The 26,438-nt window shown below is 42.0% G+C and overlaps 1 protein-coding gene across 6 annotated transcripts in view; it reads left to right on the top strand.

The window, feature by feature from the left end:
* The first annotated feature begins 322 nt into the window (after positions 1-322).
* Positions 323-26,438, top strand: part of IQSEC1 (IQ motif and Sec7 domain ArfGEF 1) — a 356,171-nt gene continuing 330,055 nt past the window's right edge. Inside the window, exon 1 of one of the 6 annotated variants that reach the window (XM_075053247.1) lies at positions 323-634. In XM_075053247.1, coding sequence (XP_074909348.1) covers positions 369-634 — 266 coding nt within the window. In that variant the 5' untranslated portion in view covers positions 323-368. The remainder of the gene's footprint in view (positions 635-26,438) is intronic. The other 5 variants (XM_075053248.1, XM_075053238.1, XM_075053240.1 and 2 more) reach the window with 5 other exon arrangements.

Raw genomic sequence — 26,438 nt, 5'->3', positions numbered from 1 at the left:
TAACCCGGCTGCGGCTCCGGCGGGGCGGGACAGCGCCCGTGCGGCGGCGCGGCGGCGGCGGAGCTCCGAGCAGCACCGGCTCCTCCGGCCGGCGGCTCGGCGCCCGCAGTCCCCGCCGGCTCTGCCCTCGCTCGGCAGCGGGAAGCCGAGCGCCAGCAATGGCGGCTCGGACTAGGAGCCGCGGCGCGCCGCTCCCCCGCTCGGCTGGGCAGCCGCGGCTCTAGGAGGGGAAGAGCGGAGCTGGCAGGGGGGCCGGTTTCCGGCGGGTTATTTATTTCTTCCCTCTCGCTTAAGTTCCCAGCGGAGCAGGCTGGCCGGCACCTGCGCCCCCCACCTGCTTCTCGGAGGGTGAAAGGTGCGGGGAGGCCATGGAGAGCCCAGCGGAGAACCCCAGCAAGGCGGCGGAGTACCTGAAGGAGCTGAACAAGATTATCGAGACGCAGCAGGAGCTGCTGGAGAAGCAGAAGCGGAGGATAGACGAGCTGGAGCAGCAAGTGGCCAAGTTGTACCACGAAAACGCCTGTCTCCAGGACGAGCATCACCGGCACCTGGCCACATGCAGGCTCCAGCAGGGCGTCCCCCCCGCGTACCCGGGGGTGCTGAGCGCCATCCAGGAAAACGCAAAGCACGAAAAGTAAGCGCTGCCCGGGTCCCTTCGCCCTTTTTCGAGGAGGGTCTTTCTCTAGCGGGGCTTTCCTTCCCTTTACGCCTCCTGCCTTCGGTTTCCTAAAGCCGCCCCGCGTACGAGCCCTGGGAAGCAGCGGAACTCTCCGCCGTGCGTGCCCGGGGGGGGCGAGCTCCGCTCCGCTCGGCTCGGCTGGGCACCCCGCCGCGAAGGAGGGGGCCCTCGCCGAGCAGCGCTGGAGGGCGGAGGGGGCGGCCTCGGCCTCTACACCCCGGTGGATGCCGGTGCCTCACCGGTCCTCTAGCCGGGGTCCCCCGGGGACGGGGACCGGGACCGGGACCGGGGCGGGGGGGGGGGCCGAGCCGCGGCAGCAGGGCTGGGTCTCCCCCGGGCAGGCTTCTCTGCCCGCCTCGCCCGCGGCTTTCTCTGCGGCCACCGGGGCCCCGGCCGCCTTCTGCGCTTGGGAATTGGGGGGGGGGGGGGATGCCCCGGGCACGCCGCCCTCCCGGCAGAGCAACCATCACAGGGCGCCGGGAGGAGCGGGGCGAGCTCTGCCCTTCTCCCCGTGGCCTCTTGCCTGCCAGTTTAGAGTACGCGGGGACCCCGGGGGGGGGCGCGGGGTCAAGGCCCCGCGGTTCCCGCAGGGGCGGCGTGCGGTCCCCGCCGGGAGAGCCGCGGGGAGCCCGCGGTCTGGCCGCCGAGGAGGGTGACCCGGAGAGGGGTCAGTAAACATTGGCAGCTCGCCACCGGGCGGGCCGGCTCCTGCCGGGGCGAGCTCGCCCCGCTTCTGGAGCCGCGTTCGCTGCCGGCCTTTGCGCCTGGCAGCCGGCCTCTGTCGTCCGTCCTGGAGGAACAGGAATTCGGGAATAGCCACAGCGAAAGCCGTGGCGCTTGCCCGACGTGTTTCTACTTGGGGGAAAGTACGTAAGACTTAGTTTTACTCGAGTGGAGCGGGAAAGGCGTGCGCCGTGCGGAGAGCCCGCGTCGCCGCTCCGATGCGACGCACCGGGCTGTTTGTAGTCCGGTGCGCTCGAATTCCTCGTATTCCGAAACAAACACCCGGCGCCGGTCGCCTAAGGGACCTCTCGCCGCTCCGGGCAAGCGGGGAGCGAAAGCTCCTCGCCAGCCCCAGGCGAGGGCTGCGGCTGCTGCCGGGACGGGGCAGGGGCTGCACCCTCCGTGGGAGACCCCCACCCCGGGTTAGGGTCTTCGGCCGGAGTCCGGGGCAGGGGCTCCCTCCGGCCCGGCTGCCGCCCGCGGTCCCGGCCGCATCTCCCTTCCCGAGGCCCCGATGGCAGCGGGCGGAGCGGAGCGGGGCGGAGGGAGGGATGCCGCCGAGCGGAGCCGGAGAACTGGCTCAGGTCCTCGGACCTCTCGCTGCCTCCGCGTGTGCCCTCAGCGGGACGGCCGTGGTGGGGTAGGAGGTGCTGCTGCTTACGGAGTCCCCAAATCCTGGCGCTCGGAAATGGTGTTTTCTTGGCGTGCTGTTGTGGAGGTTGAAGGAGGCGGGGGAGGGTCGTTGGTCGCTCCGTGCCCCCTTTGCCTGCTCCTGTTTCCAAACGCCTCACACCGGACCCGTGTGGCAGAGCGGAAAGGGAAGCAGCTCTCCCTCCCCGGCTCCCTTCTTGCTGTCAGAGAGTTTTTTAACCCACTTAGGGTTTGTTTTTTTTTTTTTTTGTGATGCTGGGGTAGTTGTTTTAGGCTTTTTTTATGAACAGAGATGTCTCTGTGAAAACTAAGCAAATAGCTCCTTAAACAGACTGGAGAGCATATGCTGTCATTTAACAATCAATCCCGTAAGAAGAGCGAGCTATTTCCAGAAAGTATGGAATAGTTAGTTACACAAATCCTACCCCATGCATCCACGTCCAGTACCCGAGGATTTTTTGTGGCTGTGCTTCTAGTACAAGACGTCAACTCAGCTATCTTGTCCCATTTGTCTCTTGCAAACGACATTACTAAAAATTGTACAAATGGCTTGCCTTGTTTGATAACGTTTCTCCTCTCCAGCCCAAGACTCGTTTGCAGGGCCCTCTTTGGGCAGGCAGCTCCGGGGACTCGGAGGCTTTTAAGTCTCTTAAGTGGATTTGATGCTGGGATCGGAATTAATCTGGGATATTTATGGCAGAGTTGTATTGCTTTGAGGCATAGCCTGCAGGGCTTAGTGGGGAAGGGCCCTCGCTGGGAGTCTGGCCCTGGACTGGGCCCTTTGCCCATGTGCATGTCTGTGGCGAGTCAGATTTTCAGGGCCACCTTCATCTGAGGAGTACTGCCTCCCTGAATTGTCCCCTGTCCCTCTGTGTCACCCCCCTTCCTTCGTAGGGAGCGAGCCCCTTCTTCTCCCTGGGAGACCCTGCCTCGCTGGGCAGGCGGATCTCACCGGTGGACTCCCCAGCTGCGTGAGGTGGGGGCTACGGCTGTCTGGGAGCAAGGGGCAACAAGCCAGCCACAGGATCAGTTTACTTTCTGGCTGGATACAAAAGATGAAGGAAGTCTCCCGCTTGGAAAATAGAAAATACCCTTGTTTTAAAGTCTTCTCCCAGCCCTGCAGTTATCTTGGCTTTTGGAAAACTGAACCTGCAGGTTCTGGGTGTCTGTAGCTTCCCATTCAGAAGCTCAGTCTCAGTTTCCCCAGAATTACGTATCCCGTGCACCTTGCGTGTGTTTGGGTGGGGAATAAGGATCCCTTGTTTGCTGAAGTTCAGTATCCAATGTCAGCGACACTCGCTTTGGGGATCTCTGGTGTTAGGAGAGAGGTGATGCGAGGGATGGCAGGTCCAGCTTGTTCCCTCCTGCCCCAGTGCACAGACCTCCCTGTCTACCTCCTCCCAGAGGCAGCAGAACTGCTTTGTGCCCAAGTACCAGTGGTGGTCGCTGTTCTTCCTTACCCTTCAGTACTTCAAAGCTAAAATGACTGGAATCCTTTTTGAAGAAAACTGGGCTTCTCTCAGTCAAATACATCAAGAAATCAGTACTTTAGGAAGTAATCTATAGTGCTTGTACCTTGCGAGTTGAATAGTTTGGTTGTTTGTTTTCTAAACCACTTAGACTCCTGTCTCTGCAGCAGTTCAACCTGTGTAAAGTGGATGTGGATCACTGACACTGTAGTGTCGAGACAGCTGTTTCGTATTACCGGGTGGTGGTTAACTTGTGTGATACAAAGGGAGGCATGGAAATGTTATACAAGATGGTATGCTTATGATTAGTTCTTATACTTAATAAAATATATTTTAAAAAAACCAAACAACCCAAACAAATCCTGAAACTTTTCAGTTCTTACAATGGGAAGACTATACAGCTGAAGACTGCTTAAATAATATGGAAAAGCTGGCATATTTGTAGAAATTCTTTAGCTTGATCTCTTGCGGGGTAGGGAACTGTTAATGAGCCCTGTAATAGACTTCTGGAAGAAAAAAACACCAGTCCAGTAAGGTAAAAATATTCTGGTTTGTGTCCTTCCAAAAAAAAAAAAAAGGGCCAGAGTAGAAAGAAAGTTTCTCTTGGGTAGGTTGCTATCTGAGGGAGGGAAGAGCAGAGGGATGGATTAGTAGGTGCAGGTGTGCTCGTTATCCTGCAAGGAGGTTATATGAAGAAAAGGTTTGGGTGCTCTTTCACTTAATTTTGTAGTAATTTGCTGAGTGCAAATCAACCTTAAAATCCACAAATGGAATAGAGGATAATTAGCTGATTACAAGGCTCTGTTAGATGTAATGAATCAGCATGTTAAAGATAACAATAGGTATTTTAACTCATTAAGTTGCATAAGACTAATTTTCAGTTAATCCATTTCATTTAACACTTGAGAAAACAGAAAGAACTTCTAAAACTCAGATCCTCAGTGTAAGGAAGACATGTTCAATACATCAATTTTGGTAATACCCTTTTTAGTGTAAATATGTAAAACCAAATGTACTGGATCTTCTCAAATCTGCACAAGTACTATTTTTCCAGCTCTGAAAATTCAGCACTGGCATGTTACCAGCTTAGGGAGTGATATTTGTACTTAACCTAATCAAGTTAAAAACTGTGCTGCTTTTCCACCGAGGAGGTGCCTGGTGAGAGTTTGAGCAGGAGGTAGAGAATAATTGTCTGCTAAGATAAACAATCTTAGAGGGTTGTTATTTGCAACTAGTCTAAATTCTGCACCTGGCCCGACTGATTTATTTTTAAATGAATCTAGGACTGGCTTTGTTCTCTCGGGGAAAATAGTCACAATTCAGAGCTCTAAGAAATCCTCACTGCATTTAGAAGATACTCTCGGTCTCAGCTGAGGTGTACTTAGTGCAATCTAGTAAGTGGAAGTTGTTGCTCTGGTGATAGTCACATGTGAAGGCTGCTTTATGGCCTACATAAAATGAGCTTGTGGCTTTGTGTGTCGCTATCGGCACTGAACGCTCCCCTTGCACACAGTCTCAGCAGGAAGCCAAAGATTGCATTAGTATAGAGACCAGCCTGACTTTTTTTTTTCCCTCCAGAGATGGCCTTTACTGAGACAGACTGCTCATATGACGTAAATCCGATTTCATTGCCTGTGCTGTGCTTGAACAGCAGCTTATTTTTGTTTGCTTTAGTGAAGTAGAGGTATCCAGCATCTGTTAAGTATGCTCGTGTTTGGGCAAGATTTTGCTTTCTCTGCCTTCCTGTCAACAAGGATGTAGATGAAGTGCTTTTGTTAGGTCCTCTTTCTCAATCAGCTGTGTAGGAAAGCGTGATTTGTGACTGATAGTCTTGCCAGAAGAAGTCTGCCATAGAAGTGCAGTCACTACTACAAGATGCACCTCTACCTATTTAGCTTATTTTGCTCGTGAAGGATATATTTACGTGGAAAGTGCAGTTTGTGTCCAAAATGAACACTTTACTACCACAGTATGCTGCATATTCTGTCAGTCCTATAGCGGATAGGGATGGTGTAATTCTGAGGTTGGGCAGAATGTAAATTTGCATTTTCAAATAACTTAAAACAATTCTGTTAATTTTATTTTCAATACATAACTGGAATGGTATGACTACTGAGCTAGGAGAGTAAGGACTTGACACTGAAGGGAGTGCTTTTGCAGCACTCATTTCGACATCATTAGTGTGATTTGTACATCAGCAGATGAGTGAGCATCTCTTAGGCATTTGTTGTTCTGGCAGACTGTAGGAAATCAATAGTGTGAAGATGTGTAATAAGACATGAACTTGCTAACTAAACTAAATTATTTTGGATCTCTGTTGAAATATCGGCAAATTCTTGTACTTAATATCTGCTAAATGTTAAGCTAAATGATAACACGTAAAGACAGATTAATTTGAAAGCTGATGTGTACTGTGTAACTAATAAAACAAGTTTCAGTGTTCATGGATCCTAGGTCCTTGGTGAGCAGATGAGAGCTGCTGTAATTACTGTGAGTCCCATTTATGTCTGCAGATCCCCTTTGCTCTCCTCTAAAAAAATCTCACTCCAAAACAAGCCTGTATGTGATGGGCTGTATGCATATATGCATGTAGGTCACCAGCAGCATACTGATTACTCTCATTTTCTCATGCGAGGCATGTAAAGGAAGACCTGAGCCTTGGTCTGCCAGTTATTACCAGAAGACGTAGCTGTGAGTTCAGTGTGGTGGCCTGTGTGAAACAGAGGGACTCAGACTTGAGCAACTGTGTCCTTAACTCCTCCTGAAATGTTGGTGAGTTTGGAACAGTGTACTATTATCATAGGCAATGGCTCTTGGGTCAATCCTAATAGTGTAATCTCCGATGTAGTAATTACGACTTGTCAACAACGTACATTTTTACATTTTTAAACTGTGTTAGAGGGATGGCACTGAACAACTACATAGAAACATGGGGTTAGGGGGAGCAGCTGACCTGTTCTTCACAAATGTGCCAAGCACAGTGCTTTTGAGGAGCTTAGCTTCTTGTTGAGTGAGGGATGCTAAACTTCATCCTTATCCATTTAAAGTAACAAACTTTTGGGAGAATGTGAAGTATAGACATATGCATGTCTGGATCTGACTTCCAGTCTTGTTGGCCTGGTTATTTGCATAGGAAGGCAAATCCCCGTCAGTCCTTAGGGAAGGTGTCTTCTGGCAAAAAATAAGTTGCAGCTTTTTTGAAAACCTGGAGCAAAATACATCATGTTCAAAGAAGTATTGGTAGGAAGAGCTTATTCAATGGCAGATCACAGAAGCTATGAGGAAAAAAGAACAAGGTATTTCAAGGTGTTTTCTTACAGCATACTGATGGGGAGAGTAAATTATTAAAATAGTAAATTATTAAATGCTTCTTGCAAGTAGCATTTCAAAAAGCTTAATTTCATTTTTTACACCCAGTAAAACTAGGTGGCTTTTACTTATGTGCCGGTCAGTGACGCTAAACTGGAACTGCTGTGCTGGATTCAGTGTGGTGTGCCAGACCATGGCCTTTAGATGCTGAGTTTCTGCATAGAGCAGTTGCAGAAGTACATGGGTTCCTCCAGGACTTTCTTAAGGGAATGAGGCTGGTTAGGAACAGCCACAGTTGCTTCCTCTGCACTTCCAATTTTGACGCTACTTAATTTTGTGGGCCCCTATATGGTATAGCTGTGCAGACCTGCAAAGTGTTGCAATACACTGAATTTCCCCTGAGTTCATGGCTCCCTTGGGATTACAGTCCCTAATATGGGAAGAGTTGCCTATAAAGTAGGCAGCCTATACCCAGATGAGTGAAGTGTCTGTTAGAGCCTTCTCCTGTCTGAGGGGTCCTGCCTTCTGCATGCAGGTGGCAAGGAGGTCATCTCATGCTATTCAGGGAGGGGGGGTGTGGGAAGCTTCTTAGGCAAGTGGATTTTGCAGGCCAGAAGTACTTCCTGATATGCAGCCCACACTTGGCATTATTCTAATTTGATCCTATCGTTCCTACTCTTACTCTCTCTGTTATGTTAATTCCACCTTTTTTGAGTTTTGCAGCCTGCAGATACTTTTAGGCTACTTTTGCCAGTGCATCCCGTCTTTCATCTTAGCTCAGTGAGCCTGTTGAATGAGGTTGTCATAATCATTCTGCCTAACTGTACTATTTTTCTCAGCAGAATTGTTGAAATTAGAAATTTGGACAATCTGAGCAGGCTTGGTACAGTAGAGCAGCGTGATTTGAAGAGATAGTGTATGATTGCAAGTTCTGCTGGATTTTAGGTCTTTGGTAGCTCTCCCTGATGTGGGCTGCATTTTCCCACCCCCTCTCCTAGGGGGCTCCTCTGCAGATTCTTCATGGAATTTGAAATTCAGAATCTGAAATTTGAATTCCTTTGAAATACTAGAATTCTCAGCTTTGTTACAGTGGAAGAAATGCTGGTTTGTGCTAGCTAGAAATCTGGGTAAGAATTGTTACCCTTTAATGGTCATTACCATGGTATTGTGATTACGGACAGAAGTAGGAGCAGAGGTGTTTCTTTAGTCCCATCTGGTGACCTGTTGTTTGCCCTTGGCAAGACTAAGCACTGATAATTGTTATTTTACAGATGGGCAAGTCAATGTTAAAGTTAACAATCATCTCCTAATAGGTTGCTGAGATTTAGGTGGAAATGATTGCATTAAATAGTACACTTGAGACAAATAAGCTTTTTTAAATCCTGGGTTCCTTCATGGCTATTATACCAACTTGTTTGGTTTTAGTGGTGTTATTTGTATGGTTACTGTAAGGAAACACTAAAAATGTTGCTGCAAGGTGGCCAAAACGTTTCAACAGGGTGAACGCTGTAAAACAGAACAGCTTTCACAACAGAATCTGAAAACCTGAGTCTTCCATTCTTCAAACAGCTAGGTATGTAAATGTATCTTTTTGTGTATCAAGCTATATCATTTCGGATGGAGTCTCACCCCTCCCGATCCCAAAATAGCCTCAGTTCAGTCTCAGTGACTTTTGCTCCCTCTGCTGTCTTGTTTTTAAACTGCTTACCAGTTCTGTACTGAGTGTGTGTATATATTCGTATATGTAGATATAGTGTAGAATCTGCTTTTGAATGGCAGCGTCTGTACTACCTCTGTGTCTCTCCAAAGCATTAGAAAGGCTACTAAGAATATGGCTGAAGATTTCTTATGAGTTTTTTCTTCTAGTGTCTTAAAGTGCAGAGGTAAACTTTCTTTTCAAATAGTACCATTTAAAAATATACACAGAAAAGAAATTTCTCTGCTGTAAGGCATCTGTGTAGACTGAGTGAGTCTTACTGCTGTGCTAGATAAGAAAAACACTGCTACTGAGTAGCTCTCCATAGCAATTGATTGAAACATACTATACACTATTTGCATGTTAATAACATTTCTAGTCAGACTTCCCTGACAAACATGAGTAGAGACAAAGACATACATGCATTACATCTTTTACTGCACCACAGTAATTCAGATTTACTAAGTGTAAATAGCGCTTTATTCTGAATAACTGGACAAATAAAGCAGAGGAAGGAAGGTGGGGAAACAATCCTGTCCTTTTTCAAAATTCAAGATGCAGGTGGGAGTTGACATTTGTCAGGGTTTCTTCATCTTTGCTGGATTTCTGCTAGCTGAAAATAGCTGCAGGTGGTGTGGACCACTTGAGACCTTTTAATTACTCTTTTTGGGCATTGGAAAATGTAGCTATAGGGCGAACAGACTACAGTTTTGTTAACAAGCCAAGCTTTCAAATGGTAAGCACTTTTCCCAGGCTGTGGGACCTGGTTGTGCCCATCTCTGCAAACTGATTTCTGCCCTAAGAGCGTTTTAGCTGACAAGCTGGACTGTCAAATGGTACTTGATAATCATGCTAGAAGGGACGGGCTCTGAGTTGTGGAGGGTCTTGGCCTGGAACACTTATGAAGAACTTCAGGCTAATGAAGCCCCTTTGCTACTGAATGTGAACCACCACTGTCTTGTGGACATAGTTTCACAAATGTGTTTTCACGGGAGAGGAGAACTTGACTGTTTAATGTGGTTTTTTTGTTTTTCCTAGCCACCTCTACCAGTTTTCTCTCCACTTGAACAACACTTTACTGTGAAGATGGCTTATTAGTCCTGCAGCTTAGTTTCTACAACTGTGCCTCTCTGCATTTTTTTATTGGGTGTATGTCAAATTTGGGTGTAAACTTGAGCAGCATAAGGTCTATGTGTATTGAAATGACTATTGATCAAGGTGAGATAATGACCCACTTCTTGAACTTCGTACTGATGTGCATTTGCACTAGCACTTAATCATTTCGGGATCATATTTGGAGTCTCTAAAATACCATATTTTGATGTTGGCAGCCTCTGTTTGGAATTTGCTGTGCTATTTTTGCTGGGTGGATGGAGTTGTGTAGCACTTCTAACAATCATCAACCAGTTCTCCTAAAGTAATGCTGCTGTAGTAAAAAAAATCCCTACCAAATTTCCTGGCTGCCAGTGTTGAACCAGTATGCACCAAGCTGTATATTTGAAGAAGTTTGAATTACTGGCGAAATAACTGAGCTGGTTTTAATATGCTTTCTGTTTATTGAGAACCATGCTAAAACTACTGTTTGTGCCACCCTCTGTTAATTTCTCCCACCTCTCATTTTCAAGCAGTTTGAGTTCTGTAAAATAGATCTTCCATTTTTCTGCATTCAGACCTCTGCTGCCTTATGATCAAATTCCAGCTCCTGGGAGGATTTTAGTCTTCTCCTGTACTTTTCCATCATGGAGTGCCATGGGGATCATTGTAGGGTTCAGGATGTGTGAAAGCTGTTTCATGAACTTAATTACACATGACACTTAGTTTTGACTGGTTCAAAGTTGAATTAAAGAACTGAACAGTGTCTACTGCTTTTGCTTAATGAACTGATTACCTGAGGGGGCCAACATGCCACCTTTCCTCAAAGGCTTCAGGGGCTCTTGTGTGCTCTCTCTAAAATTTGAGAAAGCAGGAGGAGGAATCCAGCTTGGGTCTCCTACATTGTACAGAAGACTTGTTAGTCCTTAAGATTATTGCCTCAGTCAACTTACTGTTGAAATAGTCTTTAAAACTCACAGCAAGCAAATTTCATCAGCCTGAAGTGGACACTATAAGGATCCCTGTATAACAATGCTGAGTTGTTTTGAAGCTTGGCTTCTGCTACAGTGAAAATGGAGGGTCTCCAGGTTGGGGTTACTCAGAGATGATTATTTGTCATGCCTAGGAGATGCTATTGTAACCGCAGAAGAACTTCTTTGAAGTTCTGACTGCATTTAAATTAGCAGAGCAGGGATTGATTATTACTGAAAGAATAAGACAAGGCATACTGGAATGGTAACTTCTTTATGAAAGTGTAAATGCAGAGTATCAGCCTGAATGTCTGCAATTCTTCTGTCACAGTGGTCCCCAGCAGTCACAGGGAGAAGCTGAAGGGGAATCCTTGCTCACTGCCAGATGTGACCTGCTGCTTAGGAAGAATACTGGAGCATGACAGTTTTTAGCAGTGGACTGCACACTTGGATCAGTAGACCTCAACATCTAGTTGGGGCTGGTTACAGATAAGAAATGGGATATTTTTAATAGTATGAGGTGAACATGACCTCTCTTCACTTGCTAGTCTAATTTGCCTCTGTTTCAGAGATTCACTGCAGCAGTGTTTTGGTTTTCATTGTCTTTCTATGGATCTAATGGTTCTCTGCTCATGCTTGGGGAATATAAAATCTTCTGTTTGGTTGTCTTCTGCGCACTATTAATGATTCTGGAAATAAAGCAAAATGTCAAGGATGTACAGATTGTCTTCCAGTTTAGGTTCAAGCATGTCACGTCATTCTGCAATTTTGATCTTAGTATGGCTTTTCTGAATATAGGAAGTTGTATTTCACAGGAATGAAGAATTTTTGATAAACCGAAAGCAAGTGGAATCCCTTCTAATGCATTGTAAGATGTAGCAGTATTCTTTTAACATGGTTTCTTGGTAGGATAGACACATACAGCATTGAGCCTTAAGTGCTTCTAGGAATTCCACGTGCACTCAAGCCAGTTGCAGAGGTAACTATTATGTCTATTCTGTGGACGCACTCTGATATTGTGTTAACAGCTAAACTGTGTAGGTGCCACTTGTGCTCTATGCATATAATTGAAGCAGAAGGTCAAAGTCTTTGGTGCTTGTGACTGCTCCAGGTCATGTACAGCTGCCATGCATCGTGTGGCTGGGGAAGGTTGCAAACAGGCATTAATCTCCCACCCTGCAATGCAGCTGGGATGTTGTAATTGTGCTAAATTCAGAGGGACGACTTAGCAATTCTGGTCACGATGGCTGCAGTGGAGGGATTGCAGAGAGCCGAGCTATCATTCTTCTTCATTCTTGCTGCTTACCTTGCTACATTCACTTCATCTTCCTTTCACCAATGGTTTTAAAGTAGAAGCTGGTTCAGACTACATTCTGCTTGATAGTCTTTTGTACCCTTAATAGTTTCCTTAGTGAGGCAGACATGTATTCCTCCAGAAATGAAATTTAAGTATTGTTATTCAAATCCAAAACAACTTGATATATTGTCAGTTTAAATTTTTGTCTTGGGTGTCAGGATCCAGTGGCACCATGGACCCCAAGGTGCATGTGTGTGGTGTGCTGCATGTATGCACTACATTTTAGACTGTCTTTCTTTAGATTATGCAGTGATGTCCTTTGTTCATGAGTAGATAGGGCTATTTATGTTAAAAGTGCTCATGGTGACAGTAAATCAAGAATTCAGTCATAGAATCATATCATCATATCATCATAGAATCATTTAGGTTGGAAAAGACCTTTAAGATCGAGTCCAACCATCAACCCAATGCCACTGTGCCCACTAAACCATGTCCTGAACCATATCCCTTTGGGTTTTTACTTGCTACTAGGAGTTATGATTAATGGTTCCTTGTTGTGGAGAATAGCTGTATTTTGACTTTTTTTTCTTGTATTCCATCTTTATATGTAGACCCATAGCAGAAGCATTTGATTAATCTTGCTTTCAAGTTGGGGAAAGTGTGTGCATTTCAAAGAATATCTGCTTTAATCTGTTATTGTTTCTACTTAGCTTTCTGCTTGATCTAGGCAGGACTGTGGATTCTTAAACTGTAAGTGTAAGTTTGTTAGTAAAATTTACTGCTAAAACCAAACATTTTTGAAGTTTGTCTTGTTTAAAAAGGCAGAAATGGCCTGTGTCATCTTGTGTCTTAATTCATGCACATAAATAACTGTATAGTGCTGTGGAAGTTAGCAGGCTCCAGTTACAGAAAAGTAAAATGGTTATGTCCAACCCTGTTGCTATTTACCTTCATGAAGTAAGTAGTTGGGAGGATTTGGTTCTTCATATAGCATAGTCTTTTCTTGTGTTGATCTCCCCGATTTAGAGACCTGAAGAGTGAGGTATTTATATGCAGGGGGTAGGGCTGTGATCTAATGCAAATGATCTTGCTAGATTTCAATAAGGTAAAACCTACATTCAGCTTTTGGGCTTGATTCTATTTTAAGCTTTTAATTGAGTCCACCACTTTTGGAGTGTTTGAGGTTGTCATGTGTTGAGAGAATGACTTTGTCTTGCAGAAAACTAACTTTCTAGTTTGACTGCGGTTGTAACACTAGTGCTAGTACAATGTTAGCACTGACATAGAACACTCACGCTGCCTTGTGCACTTGTATTTGTGGGGTAAGTGGCTGTGCTAATCGTGTATTTGGAGATGTAAGTACCAACGGTGGAAGGGAGGAGAGTTAGTACCACAGAATGATAATCTGAGTGCAATAGCTTGTTATCTGTGAAGTTTTTCCCAAACAGCTTGGGAAGAAAACTTTTAAGGCAGTGATTGGAGACTCTTCTGAGACTGCAGGGGTAATTCAATAGCTACTCCTGGCTTGCATTTCAAAGAAAACTCTAAAAGGGTAGTCAAAACTACCTCACGTGAGGTATGTGAGACTTCTTAAATACGAGCAATAACTAGTGACGTGAGACTTGATGGGCCAGTGCTAGGCTCCTGTAAAAATCTCATCCACTGTAGATGGAGTATGCCTCAGTGCTTGCTCAATATTTAATCAGAGGGTTATGTGCAGGCAACTGTAAACTCTGATACCTGGAGATGGGGAGGCAGGGAAATCAATTGCTGCTCCTGCTTTCCCCAATTGCTGATGTTATGCCCTGTAAGTTTCCTGGTCTTTGCTGCTTAAAAAAGGAAGTGTTGGACTTGAATCTGGATTCTCTGTTAAGCAGCACAGGTTCCTTTTAATCCTAAAAAGGTGATTTCCACGCTGAAATCACTTCATAGCAATATGATTAAAGGGGTTTTTTGTTGTGCACAAGTGTTCAAGCAGTCTTCTGTCTAGTATTAACTTGGGTAATAGATGAAACCTTATCCTAGCATGAAACAATTCATATACTCTACAATGAAGTCCCACAGTACTCTGCATTTTCCTCTTCAACCTGTACACATGCCTAGGGCAGAAATGCTGTCCTCAGAGTTAAGACTTAGATTGTATCTATGAAGTCAGATAGCAGTCCAAATGTGAGTGAACACATAATTTTATTAGTTGGATTTGTTGTGTTGAAATCTGATCTAGGCAGTAGACTAAGATGCTAAATGACAGGTAAGTATGTTCAGTGCTTCAGTGGAACCTCATACCTTAAAGGAAACAAAGAATCTTTATAAAAGCAGAAAAAATGATGTATTTTTTTCTGTCCTCTTTGCTCTCTTTCTCGATATAGTGGCAGCTATAAGATGGTATAAATTTGCCTGCATCAGAACTCATCACTGAGAAACTGGTGCTCAAAAATAGGTATCTGGCTTTTATATCACAGGGTTTTATGTGCTGGCTAGTGACTTTCCCCACCTGCATTTTTTCAACCACCTTATGACTGCCTACAGCAATCTTACCTCTATCCAAATGTAGTAGTGATGATAAGAGTAGCTCCTAACCAGGAGACTGAAGGTTGTCTATCCTCTTGCCTGCTCCCTCTGAAAGCAAGAAAGTATGATTTTTTTAAACACATTGCAGAGTTACGTAACTTTTCTTCAGGAAAGTGCTTTCTAGCACTGAGCTTTACTTATTATGTAACGTGATATATCACTAGAACTTGCGGACATAAGCCATGATCTTCACCTCTAGTTGCTCCTGAAAAACATATTATTTCATTGACCTTACTTACCTCTAAGGGCTATGTGCAGTATTAGAAACTTGTTTGAGTATTTTACTTTAGAGTAAGGAAAACTGCTAGTAAATCAGGTACTGACCTGGTTTGTCTACCGATCGAGTAGTGCATAGTCTGAGTCTTGTATCTTTACTCCTGTGAGACTGTCACTGTTTTAAGCAACTTTTTGCTATGTGAACATCTTTTAAAAAGTAGGTGCTTCCCAGATTTTTAAGAAATTCAGAAGTGATTTTTTTAAAGTGTGGCATGGCATGACCCTCTTAAGCTGTTTCATGAGTCATCTTGCTGTGAGTGAAGGAGATTGTTAAACCTCTTTAAGCTAGATGAAGAGTCCTGTTTAGATAATGTTGCTTAATTGAGAATATACTTTGCTCATGATAATCTATGCAATGAACCGTGATATTACCAAGACATTTAACTAACTTTACAAAGTTAACTGACAAAGGTCACTGGAGCTTTATTTGATATTATAGTTTGTCCAGGTTTGTAATTTTGTTGATTTTCATGCATTATGTTAATGTATGCTCTTGTATTCTGGCTAAACAAATCCATTGTGTGGAAGTGACTGCTTAGCAGCCTGCTATTGTAGTAATAAATCTGAAGTAAAACTGGTGTGATATGCTTTGTAATTTTGGGGGTGAATCTAGTCCATCAGGGACTGGCCAGTCATCACAACTGAAGGCGAGGTTCTGTGTGTGTTTCCTCTGAGGAGCAGTTTTGAACTGTAACTGGCTTAATACTAAATACATTTTGAAGCAAGCCCTTGAAGTATACTACTGGATTGTTGGATTTATCATTTAATTTAGAATCCAGAAAACTTTATGAAACAGTTCAGTCCTGTTTTGATAGGTCTGGTTGCCATGCTGAGTTCAAAATGTGCAAGTTAGTGGCTTTCCTTTTAAAACTGTGTTACAAAGGGAACTAAAAAGACCAGTTGGAGACAAATAGCCAATTTGTAAGTCATCATGCTCCTTGGTAGCTGAAATGCCGACAAAATATCTCAAATCTGTGTCACCTCCTCAACTAAGCACAGGATTTTCACTTTACTCCTTGTGCTCAGCTGAATAGAGGTTTCTGTTGGTGGAGAGTTAACTGGACAAAATTCTCATTCAGGCAGAAATGATTGCTAGTAGTGATCTCTTAACTATTATAGATCTGCTCCTTTTCCAAGTAATGGGATTCTTTCAAGAAGTCTGTCTCAATATTGGTGTCCAATATAGTATGTTATCTTCACCAATTAAAATCCTTTCTTTATTTTAAGAAAGGGAAAGTAACAGAAAAGACTCAAGTGTGCTGCCTGTGGCTTTCTGCCAACTTATCAGATAGTGATTTTAGTTGAATTTGAATTCTTTGTCAGCAGCAAAGATTTCTTTTTTCTTTAACTTAAGCAGGTTGCTTCTGTATCCAAAGAGTAATGACAATGTAGGGTAGCTTGATCTCCATATTTTAGGTAGATTCCTGGGAGATGGAAAAACTTAAATCTCTAATTAGAAGGCTTGACTTTTTTGAACTAGAAAGTGAAGTTGTAATAAGTAGTAATGCCTGGGATGCGGTGATAATCAAAATAAACTGCAATGCCTTGAGGATTGTGAAGCATGTGATGCTGTCAAAGCAGATAAGTTGTTCTTTTTTCTCTTGGCTAATTTTGTATTTAACATAAAGCACAGAGGTACTATTGCTCTCCCCAATACACTTGAGAAAATGTAGTGAATGAAGAATGATTGAACACATTAGCTGCAGCTTTGCAGTTTGAGATCTCCTGTATGATAATTGTTCTTTGAATTGAAAAATCTTCTTCTGAAGTTGATAAATTCTATTGTTATTTTCCAGACACAGATGAGTGAATTGAGCTTAAGTATCTTTGCAAGGACATGTTTAATGTTGGAGGTCCTGGCTCCTAGTCCAGACTAAGTGTATCTGAAAAAGGGCATCCTTTTCTCAAACTGAGAAGCACGGCAGCAGGATGACCTCTGGTCAGTGTGGGCTGAGATGCTGACTAGTGTACAGCAGGTGGGCAGGGAGGCTTCATGGAGCTGGTTTGAAACCAACAAAAGAGAAGGAGCTGAAATACAAGAGAATTAAGACTAAAAGAATCACACATGTACCTTTGATAGAAATTCTGATCCCAGCACAGGATTATCAAAGTAGATGCAGCATTGAAGAGTTTACCTGACCCTACTAAAATAAATAGCTTTTGACTTGCTCAAATGTGCAAACTAAAGGATAGTAACTCCAAGGTCACTCCAAATGCATGTGTGTCTTGTTCTTATGCACTTGCATGCTAGCAAAGGGAAGCTAAATAAAGATTGGGGCTTCAACTGGAGATAGTTGTGTTTTATCACATTATTGAGTACTGTCTTTACCTAACATCCCAGGTATGGATTCAGTCCATATGAAGCATATGAACACCCTTGCGCACCAGGTAAGATGTCTTATGCTTGAGGACTTAGTGAGTACTAGTTTGTTGTCTTGGTGACTGTAAAAAGGAAGAAAAATGTCCACTTTCCAGGTCAGCATGTGCCCAGTTTTGGAGTCTGCTTCTTGATCTTTCCTAGGTCTCCTACTGAGGCTGTTCTTTATTATGCTAGTGAGGAGGGTATTCTGTATGTTTGATGCAGTCCTAGTAAACATTTGACTGCTAATCAAGTCCTATAATTTTATTTAGAATACTCTTGTAGGAATAGGATGGAGTGGGCGAGCAAGCTGGCTTTTGTGGGGTGGATCCCCTGCCATGTGTGTATCTATTTTGACAAGAGGGAGGGATTAGGTACTTGCTTATGTAGCAATTGAACATCCTTGGCATATGTATATATAGCAAAAATAAGTTGTTCTGATATTCCTCAGTGTGTAAAAAAACCAAACAAAAACCAAAAACAAACACATACACATCCCCAACCCCAAAACAAAACAAAACAAAAAAAACACTAAAAATCCAACCTGTCTCAAAACATCATGTCCCCAAACAGTGCAGGTAGAAGACTAAATTATTTGTCTGCTTAATTTATGACCTCTCCTGTGACTGCTATACTTGGACAGCAAGTGACTTTGTTCTTGTTTTGCTTTTTTCTTTCTACTGGCCAGTCTCTTTCTCTGTTTGAAAGGCGAAGGCTCTTTCTGTAAATCCTGGTACTTTTGAGGCAGGTTTCCTCATTCAAGAGGAGAGCTCATTTTTCATGTTCTGTTGTAGCTGGAAAGCAGTGCTTCTGGGAAGCTCGCTTCTGTGCTTACTCTGCTTAGCTCTTCTAAAAGCACTACAGATATCCCCTCCCAAATGTAACCTTCTGCATTTGCTTAGCTTTCCTAAGCTTCCAGGAGTTTATATTTGGGGTCCATCTGTTATCTTGGCTTCACATGACACTTTTATGTGGGCTTGTTTCTTTTCACTTCCTTCATGTGGATGTGAGTTGTTTAGGTTTATTTCCAAACTTAACACCAATATCTAATTCTTTGATGTTGTACTACCCACAGAGCTGCAGATGTTTTTATTTGGATGTGACCAGTAATCCACTGTTAAATATCAAAGTCAGTGTTGAAGACTTCCTGTTGGTAAAACAGGATTATAAACATCAAAAGGTAGCTACATGGCACAAACTTATTAACTATTAATTATGTTATTTCTGTGTACAGTAGTTGCTTTTGGATTTGCTTCTTTAGTAGCTCTGGGAAAAGGGCTGTTAGTGAGGTGGCTGGGTTATCTTCTGCACTTTTGACAATGTGATTCTTCATAATGTAGACTTTGAGCTGAATTAATAAATCATTGCAGTAGAGAAGGCAGACTGAAAAACCTAGTTCTGCTCACTAACTTGCTTTGATAGCAAGAAAAAAAAATAATTTTCTGTCCATAAAAGTAATGTAGACATTAACTTACACTTTAGAAAACTTCCTTTCCATTTATTTGCTAGTTTTTCTTAAAAAAAAACCAAAAAACAAAAAACAACAAAAAAACTGCAAACAAACAATGACAACAAAAAAACCCCAACCCCCAAATCTCTTTCTGATTCTAGTGGATTTCACAACTTGTGCTTTAGTTTACCTTAGTCAAGCAAACATGGCAAAACAGCCGCTGATATCCTTTTGTCCTTCCTCATCCAACAAAATACTCTGTGGCTGTTGCACGGCTGGAGTGTGTACTAAATATAGCACAGCAAGTACTGAAGGAAAAAAGAAGGTATCTCTGTTAAACACCTCTCCCTCCTCCCTGTTTTCAGAGAACATTACTTTTTCTCATCTTGCTACTCTGTGCACTTATTGCTAGTATAACCTAACTGCTTGCGGAGGAAGAAGCTCATTCAAGGCAACTTGAGTGGCTAAGATGATGCTGAGAAATGAGTCTTGGTCTTTTTACTGCATCTTAGAATGAGCCTGGAATGCATCATTATTCTAATTCTTGATGTTTCTCACTATGCAGAAGAAAAAGATGTCATTTCTATCCTACCTTCATGTGCTACGAAATGTAGCCTGACTTGATAAGCAGTGATTGTATAGCTGTTGCTAAGTATAGCAGCCATAGGGGGTGGAGAAAGACTGACTTTCCTGTCTACTATTTGAAATGGTAGTCATTTTCCCTCCTTGAAGTTATATTTTCAGAGCTTTACAAATAAGAGTGATATGGCACAACTTACAAGTGGAGGCAGTGAAAATGAGGCAGTGAGATTTTATGCTGAGATCTGTATTTTTATTAAAAAAAAAATCTTTTAATGTAATATCTACAGCATATTTGACTAAGCAATCCATTGGACCTTGGTTTTTTCAGTGGTTGTGTTACTAATGCATGAAACATCCAATTTCACCTTAGAAAGCCTTTAAATGGTCCTCTTGTGCAGCTTTTTTCACTGCTTTCTTGGAGAGCACTTTTTTACAACTGGTATTTATAGTGATTTCAGGTACACTGTCTTTCTAGTATGTGTTCTTAGAATCAGGTTTTCTTGATGTATTTTTTCCTATTTTTTTTTTAAATCTGGTAAGAAATAACAAGTGGGAAGACTTTCTTGAGTTAAAGCTACTTGCAGTTACAGGCAGCCATGAAACAATGTTGTAGTTCAGAAGTGTTTTGCTGCTACACAACAATTTAAGCAGGTGATGAACTTAATGAAAATTCACAACTAGGTTATGCTAAAGAAGAAATCCTAGCACTGCAGTAGAAAAGGGCACAGTAAGAAGTTTGCTGTTACTTAGACTTAATAATTAGGAAAAAAAAACCTCAACAAAAATAAACCCCAAAATCAAAACAAAGCAAAATGATTTGCTGTCTGAGCTCTTGTTTATAATTAAGTAAATGGATTAACCAGAAGTGCTAATAAGTGTGGCAGTTTTACCCTAGGACTGTCAGTAGCTTGTACTGCTGACAAAGCAACAGTATATTTATTAAAATTGTTGAGTCTGTATTTTGTTTGTTCCTTGAGCTGCCAGTACAAGTGGATTACTGAGTAGCCAAGAATGGCATCAGACAACAGGCTTATTTGACTTAACTGCTTTCTATGCTGTACACTCTTTACCACCATTTTTGAAGTGTGTGTGTGTGTTGGAGATCCAAGCATCAAGTGATAAGGGACTAAATCATGAAGGCACGTAAACGTAGCTAGTAGGTCTTCAACACAGTTTCAGATGGAGTTTTGCCATTCACAGGTTATGACCATTGGTGAAATTAGTTGCATGAAAGCAGGTGTAGAAAACCTAGTTATAGTGTTAGTGCTTTTTACTGAAACCATTTGGTGTTGGATCTTTGGCATTAATGAAAAACTTGTTCTTTATGTAAGAAAGGAAAGAAAGTCCTTCCAGAACAGTCAACCTAGAAAACATAAGATTTCCACCTCTTTTCTCTCTTCCCTCCCTCCAGAAAAGGAATTCGGAGAGCCTAACCAAAAATACTACATGAAATGCAATTAAAAGGTGTCTGTGACTAAATGTCTCATCTTGCTTAGAAACCATTCACTGATATTTTTAATCCAAAGTCAGAAATTACTACTGTTTCTTGTTGTCAATACTGAAAAATGTGTTTCAAGAAGAGGATCTGAAGATCAGATGGTCTGCCTACAGTTATTTCAGGAGTAGGCTCCCAACCATTACAGACTCTGAGGATTGTAGTTCTTTCCTGTTTTGTATCCACCCCAGTAAAAGCTGAGGGTGTTGAAAAACTTGCTGAGTTTCAGCAGGCGTGGGGTCAGCTTGTCTAAAAATGCTTTTATTTTCTGGCTAGCTGATCCATAGCAAGCTTACCCTTAGTGGTAATCTTATGTCAGTATAATGTGTAACTGAAGAGCCTGGAGATAAATACTTAGAATTAAAAAACAGTTTAGTACTTATAAATTGAAAGGGTAAGCTTGGCAAGTAGGACAATTTAAGACTTTTCTCCCAAATGAATTAAAAGATCATATACATAAGTATTGGGGGGAAGTTCAGGCCAGAGATCATGATAAAATGAGAAACAGTAAGTGTTGAAGAGCAAGGAGCAGCCTGTGTAAGAATGTATTTGTGTATCTTCATTATTATGGAAACCTTCAGTGCTGGAAAATGGGTACAGAATAATTGAGTAAACATAAACATTGTGTCTCAAAACTTTGAAGTATGTGTAGTTCTTGTCCCTTACGGACATCCATTTGCTTTGGTGGTTGTTTCAGAGTCAGTATTGGGTGCTCAGTTGGTGCTGTACAGTGCCTGGAACTCCAGTCTCCCAAAGGAGTGAGTGAGATAATTTAAACCTGCTGCAGATGATGGAGCTTCTCAGCTGAAAGATTCTGTAACAGTAGGCTGAATTCACCTGTTCATGTAGCATAACCTTTTCTTGGTGAAAGTATAAGGTGAAATTCTAGCTGAAGGATAAAGGAAAAACTTGCGATTTAGTCAGGTTTAATGGCTTTCCAAGTGCGATTACATTATTTTGATAATTTCATGCTGAGTTTGGAGCTAGGTGGTAATTATCTGAAGCTTTTCAGAATCCTTAAGTATATTTTTTCTGTTTTTTGGGGGTTTTTTTGTCATGCTCATATGAGGGCTGGCAAACTGAACATACTTTAAAATAAGTAGGGTGAGTACTAGAGCAGTTGTCTGGTATATTAATCCATGCTTTATAACTTCTATGTTTTCTGAGGCTAGGTCATGTGTAAGTTTCTGCCTCCCAAGCACATTGCTTGGTGGGTTTTTTTAATGCGTTTAGTGTGATTTTTCTTCTCTAGAGGGTAATCCTTTTCCCAACACTTCCAGTTTACCTGTCTCTAAGCAGTATCTCTGCTCATTTGTTACTTCTACTGACTGCAACCAAATTCACAGAATTTAGCCAAGTATGGTTTTGGACAAAAATGAAAGTATGTATATATACACCTTATATAAGAATTAAATGGTTATTAACAGTGACAAGCTGGCAAGTGTAAATTTTAAACTTTGCTGAAGTGAATAGAGCAAGTGCAAGTTCCATCTTCCTGCCCCTCACCACTCTTAATATAGAGCCCTCTTGTATTTGGTTTCATTTTGCAAAATAAGCTACTTCTCTAAATGCTTTTGATATAACAAGAGATGAAGCTGTTAAAGATATTGGGCAACTCTGTCTTCAGCTAACTGATGGCTTTAAATGTCAATAATTAACCAGTGTTCTTCCACTTCTGTTTTCTTTGATATGCCTTCACTCAAACACTTCGGGCATGCAAGCAGGCATTCTTGTTATTTCTAGCTGTTATGTGGTGATCACCTTTCTATATTCAAATTTTGGCCTTGTTTTATAGACTCTTAGTTAGACTAACACAAGTACAGGGCCTAATAACATCTGTTTGTCAAAGCAAATAAAGCGAGGACACTTTTGTCCCATTTTTAATTTCTTCTGACAATATTAGATGTGAACTGATGACTTGGTTTTAAAAGGTTACTGTCACATTCTTTGTATAGTTTTTCCTTAATATTTTTGAGATTATCATACATTGATGTAGTCTGTCAGGTTTGGTTGTGCTCTTAAAGATGTACCATATTATAAAACCCAGGTATAGTAGATTATCACTGCGTAGAAATTGGATATAGTGGAATAGATGTAGTGTTCTTGTTAATGTTTTTACTCATCCCCTTATTTACTATATGGCTGACTTAGTCTGATATTTTGCAGCTGTTTTGATGCCTGTATTAGCATGATTTTGCTGGACTTGTATCATTTTTATTAGCAATTGTACATCTGTAATACCTCTATCAGTAATTGTAGAATAAACCTAGTAGCTTATATTTCTGTAGAAGTTGACTGAGATTTATTTGGGAGAGACTACAGTTAGTTTACCCCAGTAAACTTGAAATACAGTTTTGATATTGAACTAATGATTCTTTTGTCATCTTCTGTGTGTTCCAGTAGATTATGAACTCGTGCTTTTATGTGCCTTTTTATAGATAAGCTTCCTGTTTCCAGATCATGTGTTTCAGGGCTATGCAGTGTAACCTGTCTTGGTAAATCAGCTTAACTTTAGTCTAGCTTGTACAACGTAGAATGATAATAGATTTCAAATTTAATAGTACTAAATGACATAAAGTCCTAGCAAGCTTCTAACCATCACCCCTTGTAAATGGTTTTATTAGACTTGTAATTGATGTTTGAGGGAGGTAGTGCATAACCGTAGGGTAGGGCATTATTTGAATTTTCTGGACAGATCAACAGGCTGAATGTCAGCAGCATAACAGTAGATACTTGAGGATTCAGAAGCATAAGGACATTGTGGAGCTTGGCAGTATTGTGTTCTTAATACAAACAGCAATGCATATTTTCCTCTTGGAGAGGAATTTTAGGAGTAGTGTTATGAGTTACTTTTTTGTCACTTATAGCAAGAACTGCAGGTGAGGAACTGGAGAGCTGTTTGTTAATAATACAGCAGGCATTTATCTTTGATGTAGAAGTACATGTAGCTGTGCTAGAATCTCACAATAGATATTTAAGAATAATCCAGTATTAACACTTGCATATGAAATGTATTTAGGAACTCACTTTGTCTTTGAAATTGAGATGGTGTTTGAATAATTTAATACACACTGAAATGGATAACTGAGGGCTGTTCTACTCTACTGGAGATGGTTTTATGTGGCATAAAATGCTCAAAAGGTGGGGATGACCTTACAACTCTTCTGTATTTATTTTAAAACTCTGAATGTAACTGCTTTTGGCTTTAAAGGAGCCGAGACTTATGAACTACAGGCCGTAAGTTCAAGTGCGGGTTTTTAGGAATAAATATTCTGTGCAGTTACTTTAACAGTTTGATTCTTGGTGTTCAGTTTCTCTCATCAAATTCAGTTGAAGCTTAGCATCAAGCAGTACTAAGCTTTGCGAATCCTACAAAAATGTGTTAACTTCAAGCACACGAGTAGTTAAAGAAGTCAGTGGGACTACCAGTAGCAATGCATTTAAGGATTCTGGTGAATCTGTGTATTTTCTGGGGATAACCAAGAAATGCCAGTACTGTCACTGTTCACCTGTGTGCTGGAAGGTTTATATGAAGACTCCTTTGCACCATTATTTTCCTTCCTGTGAAGAGCATTCAGCATACATGAAGTATGCTGGTGTCACCCAAAAGCGTGCACTCCAGGACTGAAGGGGGAAAAAAAAAACCAACCCCAAACAATTGTGAAGAGCTTCAAATATCCCCATTCTGTTCCAAATGAATCTCTTTCCAGCCTCTGGCTGAAGCTTCATAGCTGTGGAGAGAAGCCAGTCTGTGGCCAGGAGGGAAGCCAAAGCCAGCTGTCAAGAGGAGAAGCTGGCAGCTGGGTGAAGTGTTTTAAAATAACTATGTGGGGAGCATTCAGTAAAAGCTCCCACAGATTTTCCTGGTCATATTGTCATTTCAGTACATCACTGATTTTAAGGAAAAGAAAAAAATATCTGCAATATAGTTGTGTAGGAAGCTGGGGAATTCAGTCACCTTCCAAAGTACATGTTAAGGACTGAGGCTGAGTATGGTGTAAAAAGAGGGTAAAGTGCTCTTATCTAGAGTGGTAATCTTTGTCAATTTGTCAAATCTTACAATATTTAGTATTTGAACTCCCACCTGCTACAGTCATGTAGAATTCCAGCTTTTATTTAGAGATGATGATAATTTTAAGCTGTCTTTTTGAAGTATTTTGCTATGGCACTTACTAACTTTTAATGCTCTATGGGAAAAATGTTTGGCTTGCAGTGAAGTGCTGGAAGTGATAGACTGGTCCATATTTTATTTGCGAAGGAGAGTATTTTGCTGCAGTCTTTGCCAAACACCTGGCACGTTAAGGGCAGTAGTGTGAGGAAAGGGGCTCAGTATAATCAGTTTGTAGAGAAGCTACTGATTTCCTCACTGCAAACTTCATGTTTAAACAGATAGTGCTTTATAAATTTAGGCACAATAGATATGTTCTGCAGAAGCCTTGTGGTTAGTGTAGCTTTTAAAACTCAGTAAATCCTTACCAGCAGCACAAGCAACAGCATTTACAATTGAAATATAAAGACGACCTTAATGTGAGAGCATTGAATTTTCATTTTTATTTGCTAGATAGAATTTTATTAAACAGTCAGCTACTGTTCTTTATCCGATGCAAATGTTTAGTTTGTAGCCTCTTTTCCTCCTCTTTCCTCAACACTCCCCCCCCCGCCCCCCTGGGATATAAAGCACACATTAAAACTTAGTAGGCTTTGGAGTAGACCTGGAGTGCCCTGGTGTTCAAGGATCTCCAAGCAGTTTATAAACTAAGCATTATCCAGGTTACATCAATCAATGTTTCTCAGTGCTCCCAGACGCAGTGTAGCGATGAGCTACTTCTGTTATGTCACCAGTGTGACCCATTTCTAGTGTTCTCCATTTAGCTTACCAGCAAGACTCAGGGCACCAGTGTAAAGTTGTTTCAAATTATCTTATTTAAACTTGTGCAAAACTCTGAGTAAATGCTTCTCATCAGGTGACAATAATTAAATTGATATAACTGATTCAAGTAAAACCAGGGCAATTTCAATGGATACTGTTGTTCTTAATAGTGAACTTAATGTGATGCTTTGGGCATTAATGTTATAATTATACTTGGAAGCATATGTGTGTGTGTGTTTACATATATACATATTACTTTGTCACAGAGTTATGTTTAAATTAAGTGTGACTGATCTCGTTTGTTCAAGATCAGACTCGGTGTCTGAAGGCTGCTTCCTTTGCTTCCCCGAACAGCTCACCTGTACTTGTACACTCACGTGTGTGCAATGTGAGGGTGAAGCCGGTAAACCACTTCATACGTGCTTAAACTTTTTGATAGATGGATGGTAATTGTGCCTTGAAAGTGTGGGACAATCAGGAGCCCTCCCAGTCGCTGATCTTACTGGATGCTACATTTACGTTCTTTTTCCAAGAACTGAAGGGATATTTTTTTGTTTTGTTTTTTGTGGGAGTGGGAGAATAGAGCAACTGAAGAGAGGGAAAACTAAAAGCAATATTGGTAAACTCTCAGAAGCTATTGCTTTCCTGCATTAATTGATTTCCTCATTTCTAAGCTTGCAGATGAGTTGCATCAGCTTTTCAGTTGTCCTCATGAAAACAATGGCTTTGGGTGCATTTGGAATCTTAACCTGTGCAAAGTCTAGGAAATATTAGGAAGAGCCTTCTGAGTTAAAGATTACATGAACCATGGCCCTGGGACTCTTGCAGTACTGTGGGGTACTTGGCCTTCCCTCTGGAGCAGAGCTATGTTTCATTTGTGTGCTACATTCAATTCTCTTTTTTTCCCCACTTAATGAAATTAAAAAAAACCCATCACATAACCCAGAA

The sequence above is a fragment of the Buteo buteo genome, chromosome 21 (assembly GCF_964188355.1).
Source record: "Buteo buteo chromosome 21, bButBut1.hap1.1, whole genome shotgun sequence".
NCBI lineage: Eukaryota > Metazoa > Chordata > Aves > Accipitriformes > Accipitridae > Buteo > Buteo buteo.
Note: the sequence above shows the minus strand (reverse complement) of the source record. Positions and strands in the feature narration are given on the sequence as shown.